Source organism: Astatotilapia calliptera, chromosome 3, assembly GCF_900246225.1.
Source record: "Astatotilapia calliptera chromosome 3, fAstCal1.2, whole genome shotgun sequence".
In the NCBI taxonomy this organism is placed as follows: domain Eukaryota; kingdom Metazoa; phylum Chordata; class Actinopteri; order Cichliformes; family Cichlidae; genus Astatotilapia; species Astatotilapia calliptera.
The window spans coordinates 24,739,267-24,756,354 of NC_039304.1; the positions used below are offsets into that span (position 1 = coordinate 24,739,267).

Consider the following 17,088-nt stretch of genomic DNA (forward strand, 5'->3'; position numbering starts at 1 on the left):
TGTAAGTAGTTCAAGTGGTGTAGAAAGTCGTGCAGAAATGCTGTAAAATACTTCCATACACGTACTAAGTAGATTTACTTCTATTTCATTACCATGAACTTGTGCAATTTTGTAAATCCTTTTTGTCCTTGTGAAACAAATTTCCTGAACTCTGTGCACAGCACGCGTCACAAGCTGAGCAGAAAAAAACATTTACAGTTAATTTTAAACTGTTTCAGCAGAAATGAGAGACGATTATGGGAAGACATCTGGAAAAAACAAAAAGCAGTTGCATTCGCTTTCCTTAAATTCTCACATCACCTGACACTTCCTATAAAACCCACAAATTTAACCTTTCACAGTAAATACCACAAAATCCTCAGTAGACTACAGAAAAAAATGTACCATGTAAAAAATTAAAAGATATAAAAATGATACCTTGTTTCTTTAAAAACTCACGTTAAACCTTTGCCATGGTTTTTAACAGAAACTTTTTTCAGTAACTCACCATCACACTTTGCTACTCTGTGTGCTTTGCATATGATGTCAAAGCTACTTAAATTTTTTATCATTGTTTACTATTAACAAACAGCAATTGTACTTTAATTTAACATCAGCATCAACAACAACATCAACATTTAACATCAGCCTTACAACAGGCTTTCTAAAGGAGTTTTCCATACACAGAGGAAAAGCAGCAGCTTCTTCCAGAATTGCACGATTATCTCTGTAATCCAGTCACATTTAAGCCCAGATGATAGACCACTCCAAAACCTTCATTTGTTTTACTTACTTTTACTCTGCTGCAATGTGAGGAATATTTAGCCCATTTCTTTCTGAGGTTTTGGAAAAAGAAGAAAACTGAACTGGCTACAAATAGTTCATTTTTACCTTGAATCGTTTGATATGAATTCAAATATGACTGCATTAAGTGAATACTGAAGAAAACTTGCTTTAACCAGAATTAATCGACAGCTGTAGATTCACAAGAACAACTTTTATTGTTCTTAACATTACAGTTTGTTTTATAGGTGTGTGTGTTTATATCAGAATGTCACAAACAGTTACATGATACATGACGTGGTTTTCACTGTCACTGCTGTCCGTGTCGGAGTTTTACTTTGGCTGGAGCTCAGCCAGCTTCATACTCACATGCACAGCAATCCAGGTGAAAATAATGCAAATCGTGTGGTTGCAGCTGTTCCAAGAACAGTAACCAGCAAGTTAAAACAGCACTATTACATAATACAATAATTACAAAACTCAAAAAAGATTACAGCAAAGCTCTAATAAATACATATCCCAATATATTACACAAAATGAATGTGGATAAAGTTTGAATTGAGGTGCCTCTCTTATAAAACCGTATTACTACCTACGATGATAATCAAGAAAAGCAGATATTGGGTCAGCACATTAAAATGACAACTTTGACTGTATTTCAAAACAAAAACTATCAAATACGTATTTAAAACGTTGGTATGTTTATAAAATGCAATGCTGTTCTATGAAACTCACTTGGATGGCGTCCTGAAATAAATGACAAATCAGTTTATACTTAGAGGTCAACTCCCACCTAACTGACAGTTTCATTTGTCTGATTATGAAACGTTCCTCATTTAGTTTCAGGACCGATCTCCATCAGCGGCTCTGAGTCTTCAGAGATGATGTTTCTGTGCTGAACACGTATACTGCCTCTAACAGACCGACGAGTGGACGAACGGCGAAGACGCTCATGCGGAATGGACAACACTGGAAGTGAACTGCTGTTATCACTGTTTCTTTTCATCTCGCCGCTGGTGTCCAGATGTGATGAATCTTCTTCTGTGGTCTGTGAGGAGCTGACAGATGTTGTCAAGGCCTCTGGTCTGGGGTTGTCGTTGTTGTGATGAGACTTTGGAGAGGGCGGGATCGTGGGATTTGAGATGCTTGATGAGGATTTGGAGTCATTTGTACAGTCCCTTGTCTGGATGACCGGACTCTGCCTTTCATCATTCGTACCATGATTATCGAGACTCCGTTTTTGTCTTCTCACTGTATGAACACAAAAAAACAAAAATAATTAGCATCTGTTTCATTCCTGACATTTCATTGTTCTTATTACACACACAAACTGTTATGACAAAGCCAACCTAAATTCAGGCTAAAATCCAGGTGCTTCTTACCATATGTATATTTTTTCCTTTTATTTTTTATTATTTGTTTTGCTTTTCCTTCACTTGTTTGATGATTCATTGAACTGAATTAGCAGTTTTAAAAATAACGCCTAGAAACTGACTTACCAGGGCAGCTGTGTTTCTTCACTAAATGCACAATACATGAACAGATGACAGTGGCTGTTAAGGTGGTTAAAACTGTAATTACAATGGTTACAATGAAGGATCCCTGGTATCCATCTGTAATGACAAAAAAAGAGATTGAACCTGAAAAAGCATTTCGATAAAAGAGGAGGAACCTGCATAATTTCATAGCTGCTTTATCAGCACATTTTACTCAATAAATGTTGTGTGTCTGAATAGCTAATGGATAGTGAAGCATAGACACAGCTAATCCAGGTGTTTGATTAAAGCTACCTGGCAGGTAAATCTCTGAGTCCCTCGTCTGATGTATCTCCAGCTGGTGGACCCTGCAGGTGACCCTGGGACCAAAACACACACATTTACATCTTATTCAAAATGTGCACCAGTGGGGTTAGCGTGAGAAGGCATCTGTTGAAAGATGCAATTACACACTAATCAATGTATATTTACAAGTACAACTTTTTTTGAAATAAACAAACTAAATGATCAAGATAAAAATTCTCCAACACATCATTCAGAATATAAACTTGTGGTAAGTTTTAATTTGATATTAAACCTGTTGGTAGCAGTCTGCAGGGACACTCTTCCTTTGACCGTGAAGCATCGTGAAGACTCTTCATCTCTCTTTGGGTCTTCGGCACTGATCTCATTTCCCTGATTGTCAAGAAATGTAATCTTAGGCTCAGGGAACCAGCACTTAGCTTCACATTGCAGAGTCAGTCCACCTCCAACACCAGGAACAACTGAGAGTTTCGGCTCAGAAACGGCACCTGCAAAAATATTAAATATTCACATTGTAGCCTTTGCACTTTCCAACCAGATAGATAGATAGATAGATAGATAGATAGATAGATAGATAGATAGATAGATAGATAGATAGATAGATAGATAGATAGATAGATAGATAGATAGATAGATAGATAGATAGATAGATAGATAGATAGATAGATAGATAGATAGATAGATAGATAGATAGATAGATAGATAGATAGATAGATAGATAGATAGATAGATAGATAGATAGATATCATTAAAGAGATTAAATGCAGCTCTGATCTTTGAGTGGACGTACCTACAAACAGCTCCAGTGTTGTGATTACTTTTTTCTTCTTCCTGATAATCGCACAGTGGTATTTTCCACTGTCGCTTATCTGCAGGTTGGATATCACCATTGACAGGTTTCCGTTGTGAAGTTCGTGCCTGATGAGGTTTGTTCGGTACCGAAACACTGGATTCTTCATCTCAAAGGTTTCACACCCATCTCGGTACAGGAAGGCAATATCTGGAAGTGAACTCTCCTTAGTCCATTCCACTGTTGGGACGTCTCCACTTGGGGTGATGTTGCAGGGCAGGAGGACAGTTTCACCTGCAAAGGCCACGATCTTTGGTACGACAATCGCTGAGGGTTTTCCTGTGGATAATAGAAATAACAAAACACGGAGGAACTAATTACTGTGTTTATTCAAAGAACTGAGTCTACTAAAAAAAATGTTTGTGTGTGTGCAGCAGCAACCTCATTATTGCTTTATGCTTTAAAACTTGCTCAGAAAGCATTCATACAAATATCAGGTCTCATCACAAGTGTTTATTCTCACGATACAATATAGTCCAACAAATCTGAAGTTTTCTTCTGTTTGTGGAAACTGAGACTCTAAAATACGCACAGACTGTGTTGTAGGTCAGTGATGAGCCTTATGTGTAATTTCATTTATATATTTGTAATAGCTAACCTCTTCACCACAGATTACCCAAGCAGGAGTCTCTGTGGCTGAAAAACGAGGCCAGCGCAGAAATGCAGCCTACTGTCGCTATTGTGGCAAATTAATGCTGGTTACAAAAGTGTGTCAGTCCCCACAGACTGCACATTTACATGCCCAACTTTACCATATAAGAAAAACATGTTTTCAGCCTGTATATAGCGAGAAATTACAACAGCTAAAGGTGCTTTAGAGTGGAAGAAACTGGGAGCTGGTTCCACAGAAGGGCGGTCTGAAAGCTGAACGCGCTGCCTCCTCATTCTGCTTTAAATATCTGACGAACCACATGTCTGAGAGCGATGTTAATCTGTTAGTGTGATGTGGTGTCTTTAAGATAAGGTGTCTGTTTTGTCTGAAATAAGAAGGAGACAGTTGCAGTCTCTGTGGATAGTTTATCCCTGCATAACGTCAAACGAAAAATCTGACAAAATGTCAAAATAATTTTTCCAGCAGGAGACTCACAGTTCCAGGCAGGTAAAACGTCATGCACAAATACACTGAAACATTTCTGTGTACGTGCAAGTAGTAAATTTACTTCAATTTTTGTTTTGTTGCCTTTTTTATAGCATGCGCAACAAAGGAAATCCTGTCATGTGAGGCAGATTCTTAAACTTCCTGCATAACGTGAGTCAAATAAATGCAGAACAAACATTTGTAGGAAACTTTGCAATAAAACTGAGGGACAGTTATAAAGAAAACACATTAAAAACACATTTTTTAGCACAAAACCACACTGTTAATCTCTGCTGCAACCGTGACAGCAAAATCACCGATAAACGTACACAAAAAGTACTCTGAATTTTTTTTACTGTACGGGTGTCACACATTGCGCACATTGATGTCACAGTAAATCGCTTTATTTTGGAAACTGTGGTCATTTGCTGTTTGCACACAAACATCAGCAGCAGTGTGATTTCCCTGCTGACTGCAGTCGGTGCTCTACAACAGAAATGATCCAAAAATAACCTTTGGAAGTGAGTGAACTTCAACTTGAAATAAGAATTGAGGAACTGGGTGTCAATTTAGTCGAGTCATGTCGGTCAAAATGAACTTCCCCTAAACGTAGAAATGAACTGCAACATTCAGATTGTGAGAAACATTTGATAATATCGCTCAGCGTTTCAAGTTTAAACACAGAGAAGCTCTTTAAATGACTGACACACAGATTTTGAGCTTGTTTCCTCAAAATGTAAACAAATAGTCTCCACGTGCCGAACATCCTGCTTTTATCGTCAGAACTTCGATAGAGAATAATACAGAAACTTTAGCAAAGGCATTAAAGGTAGACAGATACGCACTTTTACAGCGACTCTGTGTTAACATTTGTAAAGTGACTCGCTGAAAACACAAATCCATAAATCTCACCTGTACAACAAGATGAGGACAGGACAGCGGCGAGCAGGAGCAGGCGGACAAACCACAGCAACCTGTTCAAACAGGCATCAAAACAAACTTTGATGACTTCGTCCATGGTTCCTCTTCAGAGAGCAGGTCGACACAGACGAAGTGGAACAGTTTCGACTGTTGTAGTTCAAGTCGTAAAAAGAGAAGAAGGCGGGATCAGAGCCATAATTTCATCATGCTGTCTGATAATTTTACACATTTATAGCGCTTAGTAGACAACAATCAAAGTACTTCTTCTTATACAGGTAGGTTTCCTTACATCATCTATTATAAGCTCATTAATAATCATTAATTTGAAAGTAGCTTAGTAATGCCGGATGGTATAGCGCTTTTCTACTATACCTGACCACTCGGAGGCTTTATATAGAACAATATGACTCATTCATCCATTCACACAGTCATACACGCAACTTTTTTAACACCTAAGTGCTTTCGGTATTTCTGTCTGCTTTCTGTTTAAACGCTGGTTCATCTCTTGATTTTGGAGCCTTATAACACTTGAATGATTTATAGGTCAGTGTTAAGGTCAGAGTTTCTTATAGTTTGCACATCTTTTGTCGACCAGTGTGCTGCGACTGCAGGAGATGTCCACATTTTAACTGGCTTATGAACATGATACATTTTCTATTATTCCAGAAAACAATTATTGAGTCAATCTCATTAACGTTATACCAGTGCAGCTGTTCTGCTATCAGCAGCTTGAACTTATAGTGTGAGGCTTTAATTGAACTCACGGGCAAAGCCCTGTGCAAACCATGAGTCTGACTCTGAGGTAAATCACTGCTATAAAACAATACAGGGAAACTGAGCGAGTGAAACTGAAATAAGAAACTGCAAAGTACAGCACACACAACCAAAGCTGTCAACATATTTCAGGCTTATGGAGCAAATTTCATCATTTACAAGGCTCAAAAACAAGTCAAAGGATTTTAACAAAAAAAGGTAGTGTTAGTGGGGAAAGTGGGACATTAAGTTGTGTTTTTATGTGATTTTTTCATCCCAAAGGAGGTAAGGAAGACTCTTTTATGTGTTTCATAAATCAACATAAATTAATTAAGATTCATGTGTTTGATTATATCGGCAGGTAACAGGTAAATTTATATTAAAATTATTTAAACAGCAGGAAAGTATTGTGAAAATATTGCAACTTTGTAATTATAAAGTGTTTATTTTTAGCTCCTCTCAGCAGTCAGGCATGAGCATATAAATATGCTTTATAGATTAAAAACAACTGTCAGCTTCATGGAGGATTCAAACCCAGCACCTGCTAATAAAAGTCAACTTGGAGAAATGTGACACCACTTTTCTCTCTCACACATTTCTCTGTCAGCTAATTAAACAGATGCAGTTAATGTTGATTTCTTAAAATTATTGTATTCATGGTTAAGGTTGTGTTGTGTAAAACAACTAAAACAATGTTAGTTTGCACACACAGAGAATGGCCAGGTTTAAATAATATAAGCAGTTAATTCACAACACAAAGGGTTAATATTTCAACCAAATAACAATGTGTATCATGTTAGTGTGTAGAGTATGTTTGAATGTGAGTGTGTGTCTTTCTTGCCCTCAGTGTCAGCCTGACATCTACTGACAATAGCTGCTTAGTGTCCAAAATGCCACTGAGGTCCAGCTTTAATGTCCACTGAGGACTTTTTGATGTAGGGTCATAGAAAGAGAGATGTTATTGTTACCTTATTACTACTGCCTTTAGTAAGGTGCCGTAAATTCATTTTCTGACATGATGCTAATATCAATTTAAAAAGTGTCCTTTTGATTTTTTGAACAGTGTAAAAATAAATGTTTACAAATAAAACAAAAAAGCATCCTTATTTGATAACACTAAATGTGGCAAAACCTCAATTCTTACTGGATCAAAGATGATCAAGTGTTTGTTCCTATAAATATAATAAAACTTCAAACTTTTCAATCTGCAGCTTGCAAAGTTTTCAATAATATACTGCTCAAAGACAGGAAGCACTCTGGTTTTATTTAGTCTCATTTAATGCACAAAGACTGCAGCATGATCAATTTTTTAACAAATGTAACTTTTATACCATGAAACTGTACAAAACCCCACCAGTCGAATCTCTGTAATGGAACACAAATGCAAAATGACATCATTTATAAACATCACATTAAAGAGAAAAGTGCGAAACAACAAGAATTTAATTCCCGGCAACAAAGTCCCAAGAGTTAAAAGTAAACACTTAAAGCATCTGTGCTTTCCACCAGAGTGATGGAAAAGCAGTAAGGCTGAAGTAACAGAGGCTCTGAATAGAATTCACACTTTCATATTATTGTAGGATCTTTACAATATAAAGCACCTTAAAGCAATCTGTTGCTGTGATTTTGTACTACATAAATATAAAAATGAATTGCATTGAACTGAGACATTCACTGTGGCTCAAGTAAAAGAAAAATAGTAGTAGTGGTAAAATAGTATTAATTTTAAATGTTGGCAGTGCTTGCCTTTATTTGTTCATAAAGTATGAACAAACTATATGGGAATGGGGATAAAACACACAACAGATTTGTGTCTATATGCTGTTAATAAACTAGTAAATGAGGGTCAATCTGACCCAAATACTGTGACTGAATGTCAGCATCTTGCAGGAATAGTAGTGGTCAACAACTTATTGCAAGTTTCTATTTTATAAATAGATTACACTAAAACCTTTCTTATAGGCAGCCTTGTGTAACAGCTATTACAATATGGATCACTCTCAAGCTGCAAAGATTTAGGGTAATCTGCTACGGAGATCTTAGCTGCTCGAAGCTGATGATTCAGCCGGCTTTAGAGGCTCAGTGGGAAGAATTTTGTACACATACGTTACTTTTCCTTTTTTTTTTCCAAACCACCCAAACTTCCATCTAACTGACAGCTTTTACTAAGATTCAGTCACTAACCTGAGATGTTTCATTTAGTGTATGAATTTGAGAGTGAATGGATAGTGGTATTGTAAAGCGCTTTGGGTGCCTTGAAAAGCGCTATATAAATCCAATCCATTATTATTATTATTATTATTATTATTATTATTATTTCATACAATTTTTAAACCTGCCTGATCACATTTAGTTATCACTCTTTATCCAATCAGATTTTCATCTTCGGATAAATCTGCCAGGACACCGTATGGGTTGTTAGAAATGCCTGAGAGAGTATTCCTGCGTGGAGACCTTGGAATGACTCCATGAGTCCGTTTCACAGACAGACTAGTTGAACGGGGAAAAGGCTTTTCTTTTGAATCTAGAGGAGTGAATGACACAGCATCATTAGTTATTGAGACAGCAGAACTGCCGCCATAACTGCTTCTTCTCATCTGTGGGCTGCGTGCTGGATTTTGTCTTAACGCAACAGGTTTTGAGTCCTTAGTCTGGGGTAAGGTGCCAGATTTTGGATGGCTGCCGTTGGCTAAGGATGCTGGCTTAAGGGGCTTGCTTTGGTAGGGAGACTTTGGTGGGGGTGGGATGCCACATTCAGAGGTGCCTGGTGAGGATCTAGGGTTATTTGAGGACTGGCTGGACTGTTGTGCTGGACTCTGCCTGGATTTGAGGTCGTTCAGCTCTTTAGTTAATCGCTTGATCTCGTCTTTCTCCAAGCTCGATTTTTGTCGTCCCACTGTATGAACACAAAAAAAATATACAGTTAGCACTTCTTTCACTCCTGACGGTCACTGATCTTACAACAAAGACAAAAGTTAGTGAATGAAAAAATACTTAGTAACAGTTAAACATAGAGCCAAAAAAAACTGACTTACCAGACAAGTAACCTCTCTGGACTAAAAAGAGCAAAGTAAAAACACAGATTACTGTGTGCACCATGATGGTCGTCACCACAGCAGTTGCGATGATTCGAGTGGAGGATTTCATGCATTCATCTGAAATGATTTTAAAAAAAAAAAAAATAAGATCAAGCACAAACAATGGGATAAAATAAAACTCATTACACGAGAAGATTATCTCCATAGTTTGTTTTCTAAGCTGCTTTTAACTGAAATGTTACCACTAAGGTTTACATATCAACGCATAGTAATATAAATATAAAAATATGATCTGGGCCATACAGTTTGAAAATAATTTAATTACAAAACGTGTCTTTATTTATTTAACAAAAATAAGACAAAATGCAAAAGCAGTCTGTGGGAAACCAAAGTACACCCTTAATGCCTTCATAGGAATTAAGAGGGTAAGCAGCCAGCTGCAGCTGATCAAACGCACTTGATTAATTGATCACGAGCAATAAAAGTCTGCAGGTCTGGAGCATTCAAGTGTGTGCTAACACAATGCAACAACTCTGCCTCGAGCAGACATCCCAGCAAATTCACCCCAAGGTCAGATCAATGCGCAAAAAAAAAAAGGACTCCAGCAATGAGCTTATAGAGGCAACTGTTGTTGATCATTAATCTGGCATAGGTTACAAGGCCATTTGCAAATAGCCTGAAGTCCATAGTTCGACAGTGCAAAAGATTATTGACAAATGGAAAAAGTTCAGGACAGCTGCCAGTCTAACAGGAGTAAATGTCCCTGCAAATTCACCCCAAGGTTCAGTTGGTATAATTTGGGTCATACAACGGGATAATGGTCCCCAACACAGCAGCAGATCTACAACAGAATGGCTGAAAAAGACGTTGTAATGGTCCAGTCAAAGTCCACAAACCAAACTGACTCAAATGCTGTGGTGAGTAGGGATGGGTATCGAAACCCGGTTCTTGTTGAGAACCGGTTCCCACTGTTTCAATTCCTTGGAATTGTTTGACATTTTTGCAAATGATTCCCTTATCGATTCCAGTCGCCCCGAATGATGTCACCACGTTGCGGAGCGTCATTTACCTGGCAGGAAACATGGCGGCTCAAACGCTCAAAACTTTGGTTTTACTTTACGAGAACGGATGACAACAGGGCAACTTGCAATACTTGCAAAGTAGATATTTCATTTAAGGGAGGAAACACTACGAATATGTAAAAGCATTTGCTCACAAAACACGCGATGACCTTAAATGAATGTCGTGTTTTTAATTCCGCTCCGGACTCGTGAATCTCAACCCAGCAGCAGCGGTAACGTTTGCACGTCCTCTCCCGTTAATGCAGCAGGTAAATAATCAACTAACAGTGCATATTATGTTAGCGCGATCTGCCTTATTACAAAACCTGCCATTACTGTGCATTTAGGTGACCATGATGAGACAGACAGAGTCTGGATCAGATGCTGGCAGTTCTCGCTGCAGTCTACCGGTAGCGTCTCCTTTCAGGCCAGGATAGACGAATGTCACCGAGCTGTGACTAAGTTTGTGGTCAAAGGCTTGCACCCATTTGCCACAGCAGATGCCCTGATTTAAAGTGAATGTGTTTAATTGTAGGCAGAGACATTACTGGATATTCTTGTGTAATTGCTATAGAATAATTTATGTTATACTTTGTTATTGCTACAGAAGAATATTTAATTTATTATTTTACATTTACAATGTTTTTTCTCCCTTTGACACCCCATTGAAGAGCCGTAGGCTGGATCTCTTAAGATCTCACTGTTGGGTTTGTAAGGCCGTGTTACTCCTAAATTTCTATCTTGTTCAAAGAGAAGATATAAAACAAAGTTCTAAGCTAATCGACCTTAGTGTTCTCTTTTTTAAAAAAGAATCGATAAAGAATCGAATCGTTAAACAGAATTGAAAATGGAATCGGAATCGTGAAAATCTTATCAATACCCATCCCTAGTGGTGAGACAGGAGCAACTGACACAATGTAGTGAAGAAGAGTGGACCAAAACTCCCCCAAAACATTGTGAGACACTGATAAAGTTACGCAAAAAGCAATTACACCAAGTTATCACTCCCAAGGTGTTTTCAAAACTACTGATTCATGGGCTGTATGTGGTTTCACGTTGCTTATGCATCTTCTGTTAAATAAATAATCACAAAATGTAACATGTCATGCTGTTGTTCATCTCCGGTTGTATTTAAATAACTTTAGAAATATTAAAATAAATATGTAGAATGATTGCTTATCTGTAGCCCATATACATTGAACTGCAGGAGTAATGCGATGTTAGAAGATATACTAACAACACGTTTGTTTTTTAACATCCAAAATATTGTTAAATTTGATTGTTATTTACTGAGAAGTTACTGTTTTTAATCTAAGTCTAAATCTAATTTAAATAACAATTATTTATTCATCCAGATGTTTGTTAAAGTTCTGGTGTACCTGATATGTAAATCTCTGAGTCCCTGGTCTGGTTTACCTCAGGCTGGTGAACTCTGCAGGTGACCCTGTGATCAAAAGACACATATTTAGGATTTATTCCTTTGCTATTCTAGAAAAAGAAGAAAGTGTGCACACAGAAAATATTCTGAAAACATATCCCACTTAGTTTAACTAAATGACCCAGATTGAGCCACTTTAAGTTTGAGTATTAATACTGTAATGAAACCTGTTGGTAGCAGTCTGCAGAGTGACTCTTCTTTTGACGGTGAAGCATCCCAAAGACTCTTTATCTCTCTTTGGGTCTTCAGCGCTGATTTCATTTCCCTGAGCATCAAGAAATCTAATCGTAGGCTCAGGAAACCAACACCTGGCCTCACACTGCAGAGTCAGTCCACCTCCCACATCTGGAACAACCGAGAGTTTCGGCTCAGAAACAGCACCTGCAAAAATATTCATTATTCAGGCTGTTGTCTATGACTAACATTTCAGTTCAAATGTCCATAGAAAACTGTGAGAAACAATTAGGAAATCTCATCCGAGCTTTAAGATAGAGATACATGACTAAAGAATCTGCATTTGAACCCAAGAGAACCTTTGTCACAAATGATGTGGGTGAAAATGCCCTCTGTCTGCAGAAACGGTCCCTGCAGACAGTTACTGCTGCTTGGAATAAAGAACGAAATCTGTGAAATGCACTCCTCAGGTTATTTAAAGAAACATAAACCAAAACGTGAGGTGCGTGCAGACTTACAAAGTGAAGAAAATTACTTTAGGGGGATAAAATGCAGCTCTAATCTTTGAGTGGACGTACCTACAAACAGCTCCACTCTTGCGATGACTGTTTTCGGGTTCCTAACAATCGCACACTGGTATTTTCCACTGTCATTTCGCTGCACGTTGGACATCACCATTGACAGGTTTCCATGGTGAAGTTCATCCCTGATGAGGTTTGTTCTGTACCGAAAGACTGGATTCTTCATCTCGAAGGTCTCACATCCATCTCGGTACAGGAAGGCAATATCTGGAGGTAAACCCTCCCTACTCCACTCTACTGCTGGTACATCGTCGCTAGCAGTGGTGCTGCAGGGCAGGAGGACAGTTTCACCTGCAGAGGCTACGATCTTTGGTACATTGTTTGCTGAGGTCGCTGTTCCTGTGAAGAGAAAAAGGCATAAAACAGTGAGTAGGTCATGACTGTGTTTTGAAAAGAGTTCTAACACATTTTATCTGTGTAGCAACAATATAGTTACTCATCACACAAAGTAAGCACATTTATAGGGTGCAGCTTCTTGTTAGAAACCCAGAGGACAACAGATTACTCATACATATAGGGCATGTGCATGCATGAGTAATGCCTGTGGCTTCAGATGCTGCTAAACACTCGGTTTTAGGCAGTTTTTCAGCTTGGCTCTGTTTGATGTTGAAGAAAACTGACTATAATAGATAAAGATGCTTCAAATAAGGGATATTTTGTGTGGAAAGGTGCTAAAAGACTTCAATAACCAAACCATGAAGATAAAGCTCAGAATAGTAAACCCTTTTTAACATTTTTAACAAAAAGAGGGACTACAAATCTGCTAGTAGGGTCCCTACAGATAAGAAATCACCAATCTGCTCTAAACACATATCTGTATTAGAAAGAAAGGATATGGAAATGATCTTTCAAGGGTTGTTTTTTTTCTGGCTTGTACATTGTTAAAGCAACATAAAAGGTCATGCACATGTGCAATGAGAATACTTCTGAAAGTAAATTTATGTCTGTTTGATGTCGACTACTTCTGCACTTTTGTCCTTGTGAAACTGCTGAATTCTCTGGGGTTATACAAGTCTGTCTGCACAGCACGATCACAAGCTGAGCAGAGACAAACATTTCCAGCTACCTTCAACTTCTTCAACAGAATTGAAAGACGATTACGGGATGCAACATGAATAATATGATGGGCCACATTTAATAGGAAGGGGGAGGTGTGTTTACCAAACATGCCACTGATATACTCTAAACATCCTGTGAACTTGTCCCTGAAATCTAAAGGATAAAACTCGGGCAGTGAGAATCTGTCACTGAAGCTGCTTTTGGAAGTTTCAGCAACAAACATATGTTGAGCTTTGGTAGATCACGACTTTAACTGTTAGTCAACATTCAGAGCAAACACAGTCTAACTGTTCTGCACACGCCCACACAAACCAGAGCAGTCACATACCTACAGTACAAGACAGTACAATGTTTTTCTATATTGTTTCCATGGTGTCATTGTCCTAAGATTATGCTAATCTATATTCAATCACATATTTAAGTTTATGTTCTTATTATATTTGTCCAATCTCTGTGACTAATAAAGATTTACTATCTTATCTTTTCTTTTCTTTTCTTATCTTAATAGGTTTCACACTTGGCAGCCAGAACTGCAAAAAAGCGTTTATGATGACCTTAAACAGCTGTCCATGCTGGGAAACCCTCCAGTCTGACGGGATTAAAGCAAGACGCCAAAGGTGAGTGGGCCACAATTTCCCCACGGCGACGTGAAACACTCACTGCCACTCATCGAAGCAAAACCCACTTCCTGTTTTTACCTTTTAATTCTTTCGACAAATGCAAACATCTGCTCACTGAAGTCGACGCCTTTAGCACATAATAGATGACCGAAGATCACACTCATGTTAGCAGCATTAACACAGAACCAGCAGGGACACACTTTTAAAGCCTTGAAGCCCGACTTCACAGTCGTCGCTTTTAAACGCATTAAGATCGTTATCTCTGTTTCTCAGATATACCGACTTCCCTTTTCGAAACATAGCGCTGTAGTCTCGCAATTATGGGATGTTTTATGTTCTTATAAATTGTCTTTTTTTTCTTTTTTCTCACAGACAAATCAGGAGATTATTTTTTTGTCCTTACCCCCCCCCCCCCCCCCCCCTCTTTTTTTTTTTTTACACTCCTTTTTCTTGCGCTTCTGTAAAGTTACTTTGTCACGCCTCAATAAAAGCCTACGCTTTCCGTGAATCAACTGAAGTACGAAGAAACCTTTAAAACCTGACTATTCAGACAACCTCTGCTTCCTGAACGGGCTCGTTTTGACCGAGCAGCTGCTGCACGGAGATCGTCCCCGGCAGCTTTTATAACAAATATATTAATGCCTGGTTTGGAAACTGGAGCGTGGAAAAGCCATCTACACCCGAAACACTCTTGTACGGTCGCCTTTATCCAAATCCTACCTGTGCAAGAAGAGTGTGCGGCGACGAGCAGCAGGAGCACAGAGATACTCATGGATGAAACACAGAAAAAGTGACCCACTGGATCCACGGGGTTTTAAAAAGGAAAAAAGGTCCCAAACTTTCTTAAACTCTTTCGTACATCCTCTCCGGGGAAGAGCCTGAAACAAAATGACGAACTACAGTTTGGCAAAAAAGGAAACTGGTGTCAAGCCAGCCTCCAATTCGAGACTTGCAGTCAAGCCAGCCTCCAGTTTGTTTTACGTTCCCTGTGTATTCAAAGTATTACGGGAATGGATGTGGAAACCGGATTTCAAAAGAAAAGCCAACTTCGAGTGAATTAACAGATATGTTAAGAACATAATAACATATCATTTAGGCTTCTTTTTTTTTTTCTTTTTTTTTTACAAACTCTAATGTTAGATCTATATGACACAGCCTTGTACCCTAATTGTGCCCTGTCACTATCAAGGCCATCTTATTTTGGATTTCAAAGTAAAAGCCCTGTGAATCTTCATTTTTGAACTACTCTTTCAATGACTTCATAATGCTCTTAAAAGCAAAAGTCGTATTTCCAAATACTATTTGAACTTTATATTAACACTTTCCAACCACAGTCTTTTTCACAGTAATACCATATCAATATCAAGTCAGTCTGATTTTGCCTTTCATAGTAATGGCCCTTTGAAATTGTCGATATTTGACTTAATCTTCTAACGATTCAAAATGCTCTAAAATGAAAAACTCTTGTTTCCACAGGGTAATTCCACTTTAGATCAACAGTATACAGCCCCACAGTGATACCATATCAGTATCAAGTCATTCTGTTATTATGCCTTCCAAAATAAAATACTTTTCAAATTGTCCATAATTGACCTACCTTTCAGTGATTTCAAAATGCTCTAAAATGGAAAATTCCTGTTTCCACAGGGTAATTCCACTTTAGATCAACAGTATACAACCCCACAGTGATACCATATCAGTATCAAGTCATTCTGTTATTATGCCTTCCAAAATAAAATACTTTTCAAATTGTCCATAATTGACCTACCTTTCAGTGATTTCAAAATGCTCTAAAATGGAAAATTCCTGTTTCCACAGGGTAATTCCACTTTAGATCAACAGTATACAGCCCCACAGTGATACCATATCAATATCAAGTCATTCTGATTTTGCCTTCCAAAGTAAAAGCCTTTTCAAATTGTCCACAATTGACCTAAATTTCAGTGATTTCAAAATGCTCTAAAATGGAAAATTCCTGTTTCCACAGGATAATTCCACTCTGTATTTACAGTATAAAGCCCCACAGTGATACCATGTCGATATCAAGTCAGTCTGATTTCACTTTCCAAAGTAATGGCCCATTGAAATTGCCCATATATGACTTACTTTTGTAACGATTTTGAAATGCTCTAAATAGAAAAAAATCCTGTCTCCACAGGATAATTTCACTTTAGATCAACAGTATACAGCCCCACAGTGATACAATATCAATATCAAGTCATTCTGATTTTGCCTTCCAAAATAAAAGTCTTTTAAAATTGCCCATATCTGACTTACTCTTGGAACGATTTCAAAATGCTCTTAAATAGAATATTGCTGTTTCCACAGGCTAATTCCACTTTAGATCAACAGTATACAACCCCACAGTGATACCATATCAATATCAAATCAGTCAGATTTTGCCTTCCAAAATAAAAGACTTTTCAAATTGCCAAGATACGACCTACTCTTTTAAAGATTTCACAATGCTCTAAAAATGAAAATTGCTGTTTCCACAGGATAATTTCACTTTAGATCAACAGTATACAACCTCACAATGTTACCATGTCAATTTCAAGTAATTCTGATTTTGCCTTCCAAAAATAATGGCCTGTTGAAAATGCCCATAATTCACTTAACTTTCAGTGATTTCAGAATGCTCTAAAATGGAAAATTCCTGTTTCCACAGGATAATTCTACTTTAGATCAACAGTATACAACCTCACGATGTTACCATGTCAATTTCCAGTCATTATGATTTTGCTTTCCAAAATAAAAGCCTTTTCACCTACTCTTTTAACAATTTCAAAATGCTCTTAAATTGAAAGATGCTGTTTCCACAGGATAATTCCACTTTAGATCAACAGTATCCAACCCGACAGTAAAACCATGTAAATTTCATGTTGGTCTGATTTTGCCTTTCAAATTAATGGCCCATCAAATTTGTCCATATGTGATATACTCTTTCAATTATT

General features: G+C 37.8%; 2 protein-coding genes across 2 annotated transcripts; both read right to left on the reverse strand.

Annotated features, from left to right (window-relative positions):
* Positions 1–957: 957 nt before the first annotated feature.
* Positions 958–5,525, reverse strand: LOC113012747 (butyrophilin subfamily 2 member A1-like). Its single transcript, XM_026153068.1, has 6 exons — positions 5,402–5,525; positions 3,352–3,690; positions 2,836–3,049; positions 2,553–2,617; positions 2,262–2,375; positions 958–2,013 (listed from the first exon to the last, which is right to left on the reverse strand). The coding sequence occupies exons 1-6, from the start codon at positions 5,505–5,507 to the stop codon at positions 1,595–1,597; spliced, it is 1,257 nt and encodes a 418-aa protein (XP_026008853.1). The 5' UTR covers positions 5,508–5,525; the 3' UTR covers positions 958–1,594.
* A 2,919-nt stretch (positions 5,526–8,444) lies between these two features.
* Positions 8,445–15,099, reverse strand: LOC113019052 (butyrophilin subfamily 2 member A1-like). The gene is made up of 6 exons (XM_026162538.1): positions 14,855–15,099; positions 12,453–12,794; positions 11,868–12,081; positions 11,642–11,706; positions 9,199–9,318; positions 8,445–9,059 (listed from the first exon to the last, which is right to left on the reverse strand). The coding sequence occupies exons 1-6, from the start codon at positions 14,904–14,906 to the stop codon at positions 8,527–8,529; spliced, it is 1,326 nt and encodes a 441-aa protein (XP_026018323.1). The 5' UTR covers positions 14,907–15,099; the 3' UTR covers positions 8,445–8,526.
* Between the last annotated feature and the right edge of the window lie 1,989 nt (positions 15,100–17,088).